Here is a 15489-nt window from a genome sequence, read left to right on the forward strand (position 1 = left end):
AAAATTATGTAAGTGGCGGCATTGCATCCAGAGCTTGAAAACGTCATTTTGCAAGAAAAAAAAAGTGTTGGCGGCAAATGTTCACGGTAAGTTTATTAATTAATTTAACTAGTTTAAGTTACGTTATTGGCACATACTGCAACTTAAAAGTATAGTAAACGCAATTTTAAGTGTTTTTTATAGTTTTTTCATAATAATCTTTGATAAATTTAGTGGACGAGTACTGACATACTAATTTTGAAAAATATTTAGTTTCCGACCACACGGACGGTAACTGGAACAGCTAGGTGAGTATTTGTTATGATCGTTTTACTTCAAAAGACTTATAAACTACTATATATTTTCTCTTAAAATGATGTTTCTTGCTTATAAGATTATACATTTTAGTTTTCGTCCACGATTTTGTCAGTGTTGCTTGATTAAAATCATGTTTAAAATACGTGGTCGAAAACTAAAAATAGCTTTAAATATTGTTTCAGTTTCCGTCCATGTACTATGAGTGGTGTAGACGAGATTTATTATTACATGATTACTGAGGGCGAAAATAGCAATTCGTGGATGAGTTTCGATTTTGTTCGACGAAATGAAAGAATTGAACTGAGTCCGACAATGAGACGATTCCACGAATTGCTATTCCCACCGGAGCATAGTGGTTTGCCCCAAATATGCGAGGAAATAAGTTAAAATAGGCAATTAATTATTTAAGCATCAAGCATTACTCGAATCTTAATATAAAAAATGTCAAATCTTACGATTTTCCCTCCTTAATATCTCGCGCACGAGTGTGGAGCGGGCTTTAAAATAATTGAAATGTCTATGATTATTAAGCAGTATTTACACGATGTTACAAAATAGTCCTGCAAGAATGAGACATATAATTGTCTCCCTATCTCGCTCTATATCCTACAGCATGAACTGATAGCTGTACCAGGCCGTGTGGATGCTGGTTTAATAAGTATCTGTTTTTCGCTCTCGCTTAAGCCCCGCATTCACACTCCTACCTTGTAGGCCGCCTCGTAGTCCGCCTCGTTGGGTAGGATTGTGTATGGGGGTTGTAGACTACGAGCCGTCCTACCGTTTAGCCGTTTGTAGGACGGCTCGTAGTCCACAACCCCCATACACAATCCTACCCAACGAGGCGGACTACGAGGCGGCCTACACGGTAGGAGTGTGAATGTGGGGCTTTATAAAACTGCGTCCTTAAAAGCCATCTCTTTCTCGCTCTCACTCATGGGTGCGGTTGTCTGTTACACGGCTTTAATGGACGTACATACGGCGGATCACCTTACACACGATCGAACGTGCGCCGGACCGCAAAGTCACGGTCCGGGCGTCTGTAAGGCCAAGCGCGCACCACGATTTTAATTTTTGCGAGACGATTTTAGAATCGCGCTGTAATTTATCGCAGAAATTCACTGCGCGCACTGCGATGAAAAGTCGACGATTTGTTCATTCTCGACATGGATTTCGTACCAGTCGCCAGGCGTGAAACAATATGCAATCGCTGTATGACTGAGTATTTATACCACAAAGGTGATCTCCTTCTATTTCTATAATTAAACGGTCAACATCTAGCGTCTCATCTTGTGACTCCATTGGAGAAGCAGGTTCCGATATGTTGACTCTTGGAGAGCGAAATGCCGACTGAGGTCCGGGGTGCGATTTTATTATCGCAGTGCGCGCGGGGCCATACAACTCCGTATGCTGCAATTCACTTTGTGACAATGGCGTCGCGAGCAGTCGCGGAAAAATGTGACAAATCACAATTTTAAAATCGCTGCGATTTTTTTGTCGCATACATAAATTAACACAAGAAAACAAATAACTATCATATATTTAAGTGGGTATTTCATGATAAATTTTACTGTCTAGCTACTCTGGCAGCTCCGATAAGTTGATGAAAACTAACGCAACGACCCTATATACAACAAAACTAAGTCGGTACTAGTAACGTACATAGCTTAAAAATAAATGATTCCTTATTATATTGATATTATATATTATAAATGCGAATGTAACACTGTTTGTCGGTCTGAGTCCTGAGGAAGGAAATATATATAAATATTTATCACGAAAATAACCATTCTACGCGGTCGAAGTCACGGGCAGAAGCTAGTAACTAACTAAGAATTATCTATATAACATAAAAACAAAAAATAAAGATAGGTATAATTGATTTTCAATGCAATAATGCACCCTACAGTACTTTTTCATACAGTGGACGAAAACTGACTCATACGTGGACGAAAAGTAGCTCACAGGCGGACGGAAACTGAAATAACCCTACTTTTTCATAATATATTTTTTATGAAATAAACCGTAAATATTATTTAAGGTCACGTAATATTAACCTAAAATAGACAATATGAGCAATACAAACAAATATAGCACATTTAAGTAAGACTACTTAAATATTTTTTTTTAGCATTTCAAAGTAGACATCTCCTATAATTGGACGGTATCTGACACAATTACCCTACATTTTTCAAATTTGCCGCCTTTTTCTACTGACAAGATCTGCTTGACCCAGTATAATTTGTGATTATTCCAGTAAGTTATATATATATACTTGGTTATATATATATATATATATATATATATATATATATAGTTATATATATATACTCAACCAGATCTTGTCAGTAGAAAAAGGCGGCAAATTTGAAAAATATAGGCGAGACGGGATATCGTCCCATAGAAAATTTGAATTTCGCGCCTTTTTTTACTGATAAGATTTGCTTGACCAGCTATATGTTTGACTGTCCTTTGACAAATTATATATTTTAAGTTGCATTTTAGATATTTCCATCACGATTATTAATTTCTTTTTATTACATTAATAAGTAAAGTCTTTATTGTATTATACAAAAGGTTAATGGTATATAAAAAATCATACAAAAATAACTTAAATAAATCTAAATATTAAAATATTTTAATCAAAAAGACCTCCGCGAGTTGTACCGGGTGCAAAGGTGCCCATGACACTTGCCGCGTTACCACGTTGGATAGCGATGGCCAGCCTTTGCACCTACGAACCCGCGCGAGCATCAGAGGGCCTACCGCGAACCACGTTCGACGTGTTACCTCCCTGTCACACTTACGTAAGAATTTACAAGTGCGACAGAGAGGCAACACGTCGAACGTGTTTCGCGGTAGACGCTCAGAGGTCCTCTCCCTAATTCTACGTCCCACCTCCCTTATAAAAGTTATGGCGTCAGACCCCCAACACCCCGTTACCTCGAAGGCGAGTGGTACAATAGTACATTATTGTCGAGGTTCGGAAGTAGCTACTTGCAGGCTGAGGATTCGTTTTAAACGGACGACCTTGGGAGTCCGTTTAATTGAATCCGAAGCCAGCAAGTAGCCTTCCAGCCGAGTCATATATAGTGCTTTTCTCAAAAATGGTGCAAGAAATAGAAATATTTTACAGAACTTACAGAAGCAACGTTCTAATTTTACACTAATTTTCACAGAAAAAAATACAACCATTAAAAAAATTAGCTTACCGCCTTTAAAAAAAAAAGAAGTGTAAATAAATAATATACGCCAACCTATTTGAGACACCTAAATAGTCGCGGTACCAACATTAAGCCTGTAACAGACTATCGCACCGCACCGCGACCTTGGAGCGTCGCACCCATAAGTGAGAGCGAGAAAGAGATATCTGTTTCTCGCTCTCACTTATGGGTGCGACGCTCCAAGGTCGCGGTGCGGTGCGATAGTCTGTTATAGGCTTTATAATAATAAGTGCTGATCATCTGTTTGGCTGTTTAAGGGACCTATGCCTTCATTTGATATGGCCATTTGAAGTTTTAAAAAGTTTGGAACTCGTTAAATAATGGAATTTGTATGCGACATTGCAGTCCCGAAATCGAGACTGCAATGTTTTTAACTTTTTAATTTTTTGAATGACCATAAACTACGCACTTCGCGACCTATTTTTTAACCGGCAACGTCGACTTTGCCGTCCATTTTTGAGAAAAATAATAATTCGCCTCAAGGTCGGAATATTTTATCCTCTTTCTTAACGCTGCCAGCTCTGCCGCAGCGCCTGCTGTCTGCACCGTCCGGTTAAGGTGTGAGGCGGCGAAAGTGCTGACGCACGTCGCGTCCCACAGTAGGCACTTTCCCTTCTGCCACGGCACCAAAGTTAAGCCGTCCGGCCGTTTGCCATCGGTGCGACAGAGGCCAGGTGGTTCCAGAACGCACGGTATATTCGCGGATATAAGGGCCCTCCGGACGATGTCGTTAAGCGCGTGGTGTCTGGGAAATCTCCCTGAACAGCGACAGCAGCTCAAAGCGTGATGGCCATTAGCTTCCACCGTGGCGCCGCAGATGCATTGGTGAGGTATACAAACATCGCAGCCCAGGCGGAGAGCTACAGCCAGCCGCTTTATTACATTTGTCTTTTATTATCTGGCAATACTTTTCTGTACCCGCCATCTTGAATTTAGTATTGTGCCAGTCGGGGGGGTGGTGACATATTTTATTTAACCCGTCATCACCATAATTTTGTGAATTTGTTGAAAAAAGGAAAATTAGTGCCGTGTCGAGGTGTGGATAGTTTATGTCAGTACTGAACGTGAAAATGGCGGGTCAGACTATAAACGATAGGCTTTTAGCTGCACGCCACAGTATAGCCGGGCAAGGATTAGCAAAATCGGTATGCAAAGCCACTACGGAAGAAATGATCGCACCCAAAAAGAAACATTTAGATTGTAAGTACTGTTTCTACTATTTTTCTGCACGACTGTTATCAGTAGGTAGGACTGTATAGCTTTCCGTTCGATAGTATGGACTTGTCACTCTAAATTGGTTCCAAGTTATTGGTCGATAAATTTAAATTCTACGATATCGCTTCTTCTTGAATGGTGTAATTATGCTTTTTGGTGAATAAGTCACCATCATAAGGCTGAACAACTTAATAACTTTAACTTAATAGCCATCTCTTGGAAGTTATCAATCAACCACAATAACTATATAATGTTAAAATTATTTCGAAACAATTCTGATCCCACGAATTGTATGTAGTTTGACATAGATTCTTGTATTATGTCATGAGAGACTGGAGGATAGTAGTTTATTCGATAAAAAAACTTGATTGTATTCATACCTGTTTATGTAAGAACCTTGATGACACTCATACTGAAATGAGACAGGTAATCTCTTTATTCTTATGTATAGACAACCTTATACACCATGTTTTCTTAATATATCAACCAAAACGTGTGAACATAATTTTATTTATTTATTTTATTTTCATAATAACATAATTCTGCTGCTGGCGGTAGGCTGCTGGATATCATGTGCAACTTGCAAAATCAAAATCAAATTAATACTATCTAGTAATTGGCCATTTAAATAGACCGCAGCTCATTTGCATGATATGAGTTAAATCCAAATCATGGATAAGGTTAATGTGGCTAATTACGGACGGCATAGGGGCTATTCCGTCCACTAGCGTTTTTCTCGAACAACAAAATTGATAATTTGATTGACAAAGCAGGAATTGCTTTTAGTTTCAGCAATCAAAAGCAGATGGGTTTTTCCTGCAATTGAAAATCATAGAAATATATGCTCGTAGACAGAATTAGCCACATTGACCATAGGTATATTATTATGTGTAACATCGTGGATAACCTTTATATTCATATAAGATAAGTAAATACCTATGAATACCTTTCTACTTGTGAATTCTGCTATGGGCTCTGTCAGATTTTGGAAAAAGGATAGCTATATGTTGGTGCTATTTTAGTTTTTTTGTTAACAGTAGAATTATTTAAAAAAAAAACACTCAACAATATTAACAAATTATGTTACTCATACACAATAATTAATTCATACTAGTGCCTAAGCTTTTTAAAGTTCTTATTCATGTCAGAAGGTCAATAATGACAACATTGAGCAAGTATTTAATAACAAGGTTTTATACCTAATATTCTCTTCTGTTTAAAAAAAGTGCAAAATTAGTAAAAAATTAAAAGTACTAAATTGGTTCAGCAGCTTTAGCATGAAGAGGTAACAGACAGACAGAACTTGGCGGGGGCACTGCGTGCAAGTATTGGGGTTATTTATATATTTATACTGACTGCTGTACAAAACTTTTTGCTTAAAGTGAATGAGAATAATTATTTTGATTCACTAAGTGGACTAGGGCTCTGCCGTGCCGCCAGATAGTTACTTTCGCATGAAAGGCAAATTACGGGCAAATTCAGTTGAAATAAAAATAACAAATCTGTTGAAGGCTAACATTTGTTTACTGGCAGCGAGACAGTGATAAACAAACAGGACTGCTTCCTGTGTTATCATTGGGGCTGATATCTAAGCATGGCAATATGAAATGCATTTATAATTGCCTAGTTCAGTTGGTTGTTCCATACAATTAATTTTGCCATCATATCATATATGGTCAAAAGAATAATTCCTAATGGATATAAAATGGAATTTAAGGAAGTTGTCATGTTTATATGTATTGATAAGATGATATAATAAATCCAGTTTCAGTTAAGACATGATCATGTTATTATTGCTTTTTAGTTTGGTGCAAGACCAAGCTACTAATGGAGGGATCAAATTTAATATTGTTATACTGTCCTGTAGGAAAAACACTGTAACACATTCTACTAACATACTTAGTAAATGTCCAATGATGAAATATATAATCATCATCATCAGAATTACCACATAAATACATGTAGTAGTAATTACAGAAATTGGGGTACAAAGTCAAATGAGGAAGTGGTTTGGTAATTGTAATGCTATAAAATCGTAATGGTCCAGAGTGATCCAGACCGGCTAACATGACTTGCGTTCTCGCGCGTGGTTCCATACGGGTCTCTATTGTTTCCCAAATAGTTTTAAGCCATAATGTATTGTTTGCCCTATACTTCGTTTTTTTTAGCATTAGAAATAAGGTAAACAATCTTGATGTGTCTTTTAACTGAAAAACACATTTTAAAAATAAGTTACGATAAATATGTAACAATAAAATTATGAATCTAATACGATCTTTTATAGTCTTCTGCTTTCATAAGTAATAGTTATTGATTTTTAAAAAGTGTTTTCAATTAAAAGACATGTCAAAATCTCTTACCTTCTTTCAAGTTCTTTCTAATGCTAAAAAAAATGAACTATAATTTCATAAGTCATAATTCATTCAGTCATAAGTCCCCAATCCGCATTGGGCTAGCGTGGGGACTATAGCCCAAGCCCTTTCGCGCATGAGAGGAGGCCTGTGCCCAGCAGTGGGACGTATATAGGCTGAATTATTATTATATTTATTATATCATAATTCATTTGGTTCAGAAACCCGTCACTTTTCAGGATTGCCATAAAACAAACCTAACCTAACCTATCCATAGGATAACGAAAATCCTGAAATGTTAACGGTTTCAGTTTTATGACAAATGATAATATTACAAACAATACATTATGACTTAAAACTTTATGGGAAACAACGGGACCCCGGTTCCATACATCTAGCGCGACTTCAAGTATAGATTCGTGCGCGAGTAGGCAACCCTTTCTGATGCATTCTATATTATCCATTCTATGGGTACTGGGGGCTGCTCGCAATAATTATAAAAGTTGCTTATTATTGACATTTGTGGCCTGTCGCGGCACGACCCCATTGCACCTACACATGTCGTCGTCGCGCCCCACAGTTTGAAAACCTGTCCTTGCTAAACGACTACACAATTACGTCAAAGGATTCGATTCCATTACTCCAAAATTGGATGTTCAAATGAATATCAAAATTACAAAAATAAGGCATCGAGACGCGATTGCAACTTCAAGAGTTCCAAGACACTAATACCATGACAAAACCATTAGGCTGTATTATTGTGTTTATGAACTTGACCCAATGGGTCTGACTAACGTTGCGAATATCCGTAGTTCTCTAACAATGTATTTTCATGTTGGTATGGTACTCGTAGTAGCCGAGTAATTCTAAAGGACATCCCCATCCGACCACAATGGAACCGGCACTAACTCCTGGGATTGGTGGTACCAAATAGCACGTAAAAATTATGAATTCGTGCAATCATTCTTTCTTCATTCGTTGTTTTAAAGCTGGAAGAGATCTCATATAGGGATAAGTTCGCCTTTGTACGTCTATTACTGTAAATTTTATGTATAACTGTGTTGTGTAGGTACAATAAAGTGATTACTACTAATAGTTACTTGCCTCTCTGTCGCACTTAAATTAAAACGTAAGTGTGACATGGGAGGCCACACGTCGAACTTCGTTCCCTCGAGTTCGAGTTCCCGGTAGGCCCTCAGGATCTAGGTTGGGACGCCAGGTTAAGAGTATACAGGCTACATGTTCCTTAACCTCTTCGAATCGAAAACCTACACCACTTTTAGGGATCTTTTAAAGTAAACATGAATATCAAGATGTGGCACACCAAAACATGAACATAACAAAGTGAAAGTTCATCTATTTCATATACCGATCTCACAAACGTGTCAAGGACGCTATTACGAGCATTATGCGCCGGCGCACTCAATTCGCACCGTGACCCGTGCGCAGAGGCCGCAGTGACATTTTAATAAGTATGTTCTAACTACAACTTTGGTAGTGCTGTAGGACCGGACGAGCATGTCTGACTAACTAGAGTAAATTGTCCGGGAGGCCTAGCTTTCTACACTTATATCGATAAAAATCGTCAAACGCCAATCGAAAAAAAAAAGTTTCGGCATGACAGATGCTACGAAAAGTCATGTGACTATTTCCATACATTATGTATTTGTTTCGATTGGCGTTTTCTATCAACGATTGTCATTTTCTATCAATTGACCGTTTAGGTCGCGACATTCACGCTCCGCTTCTATGGTTTGTTGTCAAAACAACAACAACTCATGGCGCAAAATACTGGTTCTCTGTGCCGGCTTTATACGTAGTACCTAATAATAGTTCATGTTTCTATCAACGATTATCATCTTGGCTAGGCCCCCTGCCCACCTCTGGTCTAGGTACTTTCCAAATTCGAACCGAGGAATTGATGGCTTTAAATAAAGAAGGGGCCCGTCATAAAATATCAGACAAAGCTTTAGTTTAAACAATTTAAGATTCTCTCGATTACTCTAGAATAAAGGACACATATTGAAAACGGAAACATTTCTTGCGCTTATCTGGTTTCTTTCTTTTCAGATCTAGTCCACTGCACAAACGAGCCAAATGTCTCGATACCGCAGCTCGCCAACTTGCTCGTCGAGCGAACACAGAACACCAATTGGGTGGTGGTGTATAAAGCACTCATCACCGTACATCATCTACTGGCATATGGGAATGAGGTGGGTTATTTAAAACTTACTCGATATTTTAATAGGTATTTTACGGGTTATTTAAAGTAGAAGATCCATGATACTGATATATATCGTGTTTGATTGATTGTTCAATTGTCTCAACTTCTCAAGTAGGGCGAGACAGCGCGAACCGAATTCTATGAACATCTAGTCACTGGTTCTTAAAGAAACAAAAAAAGTTAAATGATAATTGTGGCCTCATAGTGTCTCTCTGTTGATCGTTTAGTCATAGCGAAATAATATGGGGTGCAGGTTATTATGAGGCTATAGAACTAGATTTTGGTTTCATAGTGAAATACCTACTCTAAAAATCCATGAATATTTTTATCTCACGAAAAACCTTGAAATGCAGCTGTTATAGACATACGAATACCTCAAGGCGGCTATGGGCCGAATCCTCTCATGTAGTATTTACATATTAAGCATTTAGGTACTCCTGTGATATACACAATTGAATGATGATTCTACAATAGGTTTTAAAGGGCGTACGCTGTACAAGCCGGTCCTTAGCTCTCTCGCACTTAACTGGAATTTCAGATCCCATATTCTTGATCCAGTTCTATTCTAGGACAGTTTCTTCGTAATTAATGTGAATAAAACGATTACGCTTACGCGACGCTTCGGGCTCAGAACTCTGCGCCTCTCGTACTCGTCACATTTTTACGAGACGCTTACGCTCCATGTGCTGAGGATCTAGGGCTCATGAACACTAATACTGCCCTGCCATGGTATAATAATATACTCCGCCTGGTACTCTATTCCGAGATTCGCGAATGACCTAACTGGCACTTGCCTACGTCATAATGCTGTTTACAGGTTCTCAAACTTTAAAATGTGGGAGAATTTTAACCAACAGTGAAAATTATTTTAACGGCATTAATTTTAAGTTATTCATGTAGAAACATAGTAAAATAAAACAAATCTATACTGCACTTTTCACTCCTACTCTTACAGTTCCGAATAGAGCAGCCAACCATTTTCGTAACAAAACATTAATTACGAAGCTTACGACGTGAAAAGTTTGGAAAACACTGCGACTGCTGACACTGAGCGAGAAGGGAATAACAATTAACACGCGTTCGACAAGGACGGTCGGTCAGGGACAAAATGGCGGATTGTCAAATGTGAAAGCGCTATCCTGTGTTGCCAGTAGTGTAAACAGAATTACCCGAACGTCTGAAATTTCTTTCGTGAATCGGAAGATATTGCTAATGAATAATTAAAAATGACGTGTTATTGTAAAATTTAAGATAAAATACATATAAATGAAAATTATTAAATTATAAAGAAATAAATTAACTTATTATCCATAGATATAATGTACCCATGTAACATGTTATGTTGAAATAAAGTGGCAATGTTATTGTGACGTAGGCAAGTGACACTCTGGGAAGAGAAGACCATGTTTTATTAGACCATGCTGCCCTGCTAAGCCGAAAAGCGCTATCTCAAAAGAAAATTCATTGCTAACTTATACTTTAGTTTCTCTAGCTGAGAATTCCATTTTCAAAATCATTTGTTTTTGAGATAGCGCTACTTGGCTTAGGAGGGCAGAATATAGGTATTTAATTTAACGTACTAGTATAGGTATTTAATTAATTAGTAGGTAATTATAATATTTAAATGCATAGTTATTTTATAAGCCTACTCTTTTTATAACAATCGTGATAGGTAATGTCTGAAATAATTAACTAGGTATAACTATTGCAGAGATAAGAGTTACGCCCCCTTCTGTCGTGTCAAATCAAATCCATAGGCTATTCAATACCTATTGCATAATTAATTATGATTGGGCCAAATAATTTAAGTTTGTGTGTTTTTAGGGTTCCGTAGCCAAATGGCAAAAACGGAACCCTTATAGATTCGTCATGTCTGTCTGTCTGTCTGTCTGTCTGTCCGTCTGTCCGTGTATGTCACAGTCACTTTTCTCCGAAACTATAAGAACTATACTGTTGAAACTTGGTAAGTAGATGTATTCTGTGAACCGCATTAAGATTTTCACACAAAAATAGAAAAAAAACAATAAATTTTTGGGGTTCCCTATGCTTAGAACTGAAACTCAAAATTTTTTTTCATCAAACCTATACGTGTGGGGTATCTATGGATAGGTCTTCAAAAATGATATTGAGGTTTCTAATATCATTTTTTTCTAAACTGAATAGTTTGCGCGAGAGACACTTCCAAAGTGGTAAAATGTGTGTGTCCCCCCCCCCCTGTAACTTCTAAAATAACAGAATGATAAAACTAAAAAAAATATATGATGTACATTACCGTGTAAACTTCCACCGAAAATTGGTTTGAACGAGATCTAGTAAGTAGTTTTTTTTTAATACGTCATAAATCGCCTAAATACGGAACCCTTCATGGGCGAGTCCGACTCGCACTTGGCCGCTTTTTTTAAAATAACCTCGTTTACCTCGTTTACAATTTGTACGGATCATGTCATTGTATGCATTTGTAAAATGTCAAAAGCAATAAAATGGGAGCCCCACCACCTGCTCTTGGTGTATACTTGGGGTCCTATTTCATTTGTTTCAATATTTTACATGGTTCCGTACAAACCTTGCTGCAAGCGATACCTTCGTAATAAATTTAACGTATTATTTCACAACACACGGTAACGGCCGTGTAGGTGTAGGTAATCACAGTGTTAACAACATTTTAATTGGCCCTAAACGATTTAAAGGAGGGCTAAATTGAAACACTACTGACGGATGAATTATTTGATAACATTTTTCGTAGTTAATGATGTGCTAATCTCGCGAAAGCACACGCATGGTTGTCATCACACGTATATCTGATAGGAGATAATATTTTGGGCAGGTGCAATAACTATTTAATACCACTATTACCTACACTTAAAATTTAAGTACAGGTTTAGTTTTTATCGTCAATATATTTTTCTTTTTTTTATACTTTGGGGACAATCTTACAGCCGACCTAGCCACAAACTAAGCAAAGCTTGTAATATTGGTACTGTATAGGCGACAATATACATCCTTATATAGATACATGCTTACATACATAGAAACATCCATAATTCAGGAACAAATATTCGTGATAACTCCACAAATATCCTTACCAGGATTTGAACCTGGGACCCTAGTAAACCATAGTAAAGAATTCACATGTACAGCTTGGTTATTTTGTAACTCTTGCGTTGAAAAAGCGGTCATCAGACCATCAATCACACTACACCCATTAACACGTTGTATTGATGAAATCAACGTTTAAACCTGCCTGCTTAATTTTATTTTAGCCTTGGGTCGGTTAAAGCGCTATGGCTGCTTTGAAGAAAACACCAGCTTTTATGTTATATGTATGTATATGTATAATATACATATACGACGAATAGTTTACGAAAGCGGACGAAATTGGTTAAACACGCTCACATAGGCGTCCCAATGTTTTCAATATTTTTTGTCGACGCAGTGGGCTTGACTCAATGTAATGTTACCAAGTAAAAGTTTTGAAAGTACCAGCTACCTCTATTTAAATACCAACAAACGATTCTACTAAAACCTAAAACGTAACAAAGTTATTATCACGAAATAGGTACCCAGTTCAAGCACTTGTTCTTATCAGATAACATAAGAAATTAAACAAGAATGCAATGTAATTATTTTCTACACTTATATCGATGAATAAATTTCGCTTAAGGTTACTGAAAAACTGTTCATAAATCCATGCGAGCACGGTTGAGAATGTAATAGAAGAAATACAGAAGTTTCGATAAATTGCTCTTTTTGTACGCTGCGGTGCGATGTGTCTGTCGATTGAAACAGTTGTATCAATAACATAACGCCTCACTCACGGCTATTGATGGCGTGACAATGTCTACTTGAAGATAATGATATCCTGGTCCGAATCAATGGGAACTTTACAGAGGCCGGTGGGCAGTATACACCCTTTTCTGCTAAACCGAGTGTAATTTACATATCTACTATTTCGCCTTAAGTTCTGTTACATATTGTATAAATATTGTTGCTAATAACGGCAAGTTACGCTTGTTCGTAAGCCAGATGGAACACAAAGGGTCCCGCTTGGACCGTTTCAAATTTCATAAAAGACAATACGACAACTAGCTACTATCTTAGACCTGTATCGTCAAAAGTAATGAATTAAACGCATTTGTATTTCTATTTTTGTAAGTAGGTATTTGTAAAATCATAGTCCCCAATTTCGTCTCTCAAAATTAGGCCAACAAATAATATTCATTTGCTTCAAAATTAATTCTAGTACATACCTACGTGTCGAAATCGTGCTCCAAGGGTTCCGTCCGGTTATCGATAAGTAACACTAATTATGTAGTTGAAACATTTTTTTTCCTTATTACCTAACGAATAAAGCTTGACCGAACCATGACCGAACTTTGTTGTTATTCTGTAGGTAGGTACATTTTTCTTTTTTTTACACCCAAGTTTGAGGTATACATGGTCTACCATTAAGCTTAGAGATTCGATACACGCGAAAAACTACGTTTCATGAGTTTTACCCTTTCAGTTTGAATTTTATAATTTTTTATTGTTATTTCTAATTATAGCGGCGATACAAATTCACACTAAGTAAAAAAAACTGTTTACCTATACTATGTTCTGTTCTTAAGACAGCCCCACAAGTTTTACTTTAATATACTAGGTACATACACACAGATAACTAAGATCACCTGATCCATTCACTTCAGTGCACCAGCACAGCACCAATGCGCATTAAAAAAATTGCTTAAATTTAGATATATTATCTACTTGCATTGTAAGTGGCACTATATTGAATAATAACATAGGTACCACACGTTTGGAGATTTTGAGTTACTCCTCAGTCAATCATTACAAATGTACTCGTATGAATGACTAGTTCACTGTGTCCATGATGATGGTAGGTAGATTGTAGCTAGAAACAATAGACTTTTATCGACCGGGACATGAACCATGATTACCTTTTTAGTGAAACTAACCGTGAATCATTCAAAACTGCTAGTAGAAACAATTTTATTGACATTATTTTTTCTTTTGTTGCAGAGGTTCACACAATATCTAGCATCAAGTAATTCAACGTTTCAACTAAGTAATTTTCTAGATAAAAGCGGAGTTCAAGGTATGTATCTGTGTTCTTAGAATTGCTTACAGTACTGGCCAATAATATATCACTATATCAGTATCACATTTGTGTATTTTTGTATGAACTTGTTTAGAGTAAACAATATTTTAGGTTAGTTTGGAGACTTTGGAGATTGCATATTTTACTAGTCATTTTATACAAATATATGATGAATACTGCAATGAAATACTGTGAATTACAATACTCAGCATTTACTAAAAAGCTCTATTAAAAAATTAACTTGACCAAACATTTAAAACAGAAAACCTCTATGAGAAACCATTACACGAGAGTCACGAGACCAAATTTTCTCATCGCTCGTGCAAAGGAATACTACAAGACTACCTAAAGCAGTGAGGTGGAATGGAAGTCACTCACAAATATGTATAAAAAAGTTATACCGTATAAACATGGGGGTGATATATTATTGGCCGGTACTGTATATAGATGTTAAATACTCATAATGGTTTTCTATAATTATCAATAAGTATCTACTCGTTATTGATTTCAAAAAGACTAAACTAAGAAAATGCAAATAAAATGACATTTGACCTAATTTTACTCTCGTAATGATGAAATGTATTCCACCCACTGAGAGTTGCTTAAATGCTTGTCCTGCACCCCTAGCACATGATTGACGCGACAGTATCTCGCGGCGAGATAGACTACCCGTCTTTTTCTAACTATATTAATAAAAGAGGGAGGGGTAGTCTATCTCGCCGCGAGATACTGTCGCGCCAATCATGTGCTAGCCCGGCTGTATCTACACAGGGTAGTTGACTTCCTGCTCCACCGGATATGTATGCACCCTGTTCAGTGAATTGTATACGATCGGTTTGTTATCTCCTTTTAGAGTTCAATGTTACACTTTATGGAGCTGGTTTGATATCGATCATAATTTTACAAACTACTTTGTATTCGAATCTGCTGCAATTCGTTTGTATCTTACTGTTTTTAGTGACTATTCTATTTGTATCATAGAGCCAAAATACAAATCGTACAGTACACGTTAATAAATGTATGTATACATTTTCGCCTTATTACTACAATTAAAGAAGTTTCATGAGATGAGACGAAACATTT

At 36.9% G+C, this 15489-nt stretch overlaps 1 protein-coding gene across 8 annotated transcripts in view; it reads left to right on the forward strand.

The window, feature by feature from the left end:
* The first annotated feature begins 4438 nt into the window (after positions 1 to 4438).
* LOC134648217 (phosphatidylinositol-binding clathrin assembly protein LAP) overlaps positions 4439 to 15489 on the forward strand; it is a 36386-nt gene continuing 25335 nt past the window's right edge. For 3 of the 8 annotated variants that reach the window (XM_063502723.1, XM_063502730.1, XM_063502737.1), the window contains exons 1-3: positions 4439 to 4718; positions 9155 to 9297; positions 14328 to 14403. In XM_063502723.1, coding sequence (XP_063358793.1) covers positions 4568 to 4718; positions 9155 to 9297; positions 14328 to 14403 — 370 coding nt within the window. In that variant the 5' untranslated portion in view covers positions 4439 to 4567. The remainder of the gene's footprint in view (positions 4719 to 9154; positions 9298 to 14327; positions 14404 to 15489) is intronic. The other 5 variants (XM_063502702.1, XM_063502709.1, XM_063502745.1 and 2 more) reach the window with 3 other exon arrangements.

The sequence above is a fragment of the Cydia amplana genome, chromosome 1 (genome assembly GCF_948474715.1).
Source record: "Cydia amplana chromosome 1, ilCydAmpl1.1, whole genome shotgun sequence".
NCBI lineage: Eukaryota > Metazoa > Arthropoda > Insecta > Lepidoptera > Tortricidae > Cydia > Cydia amplana.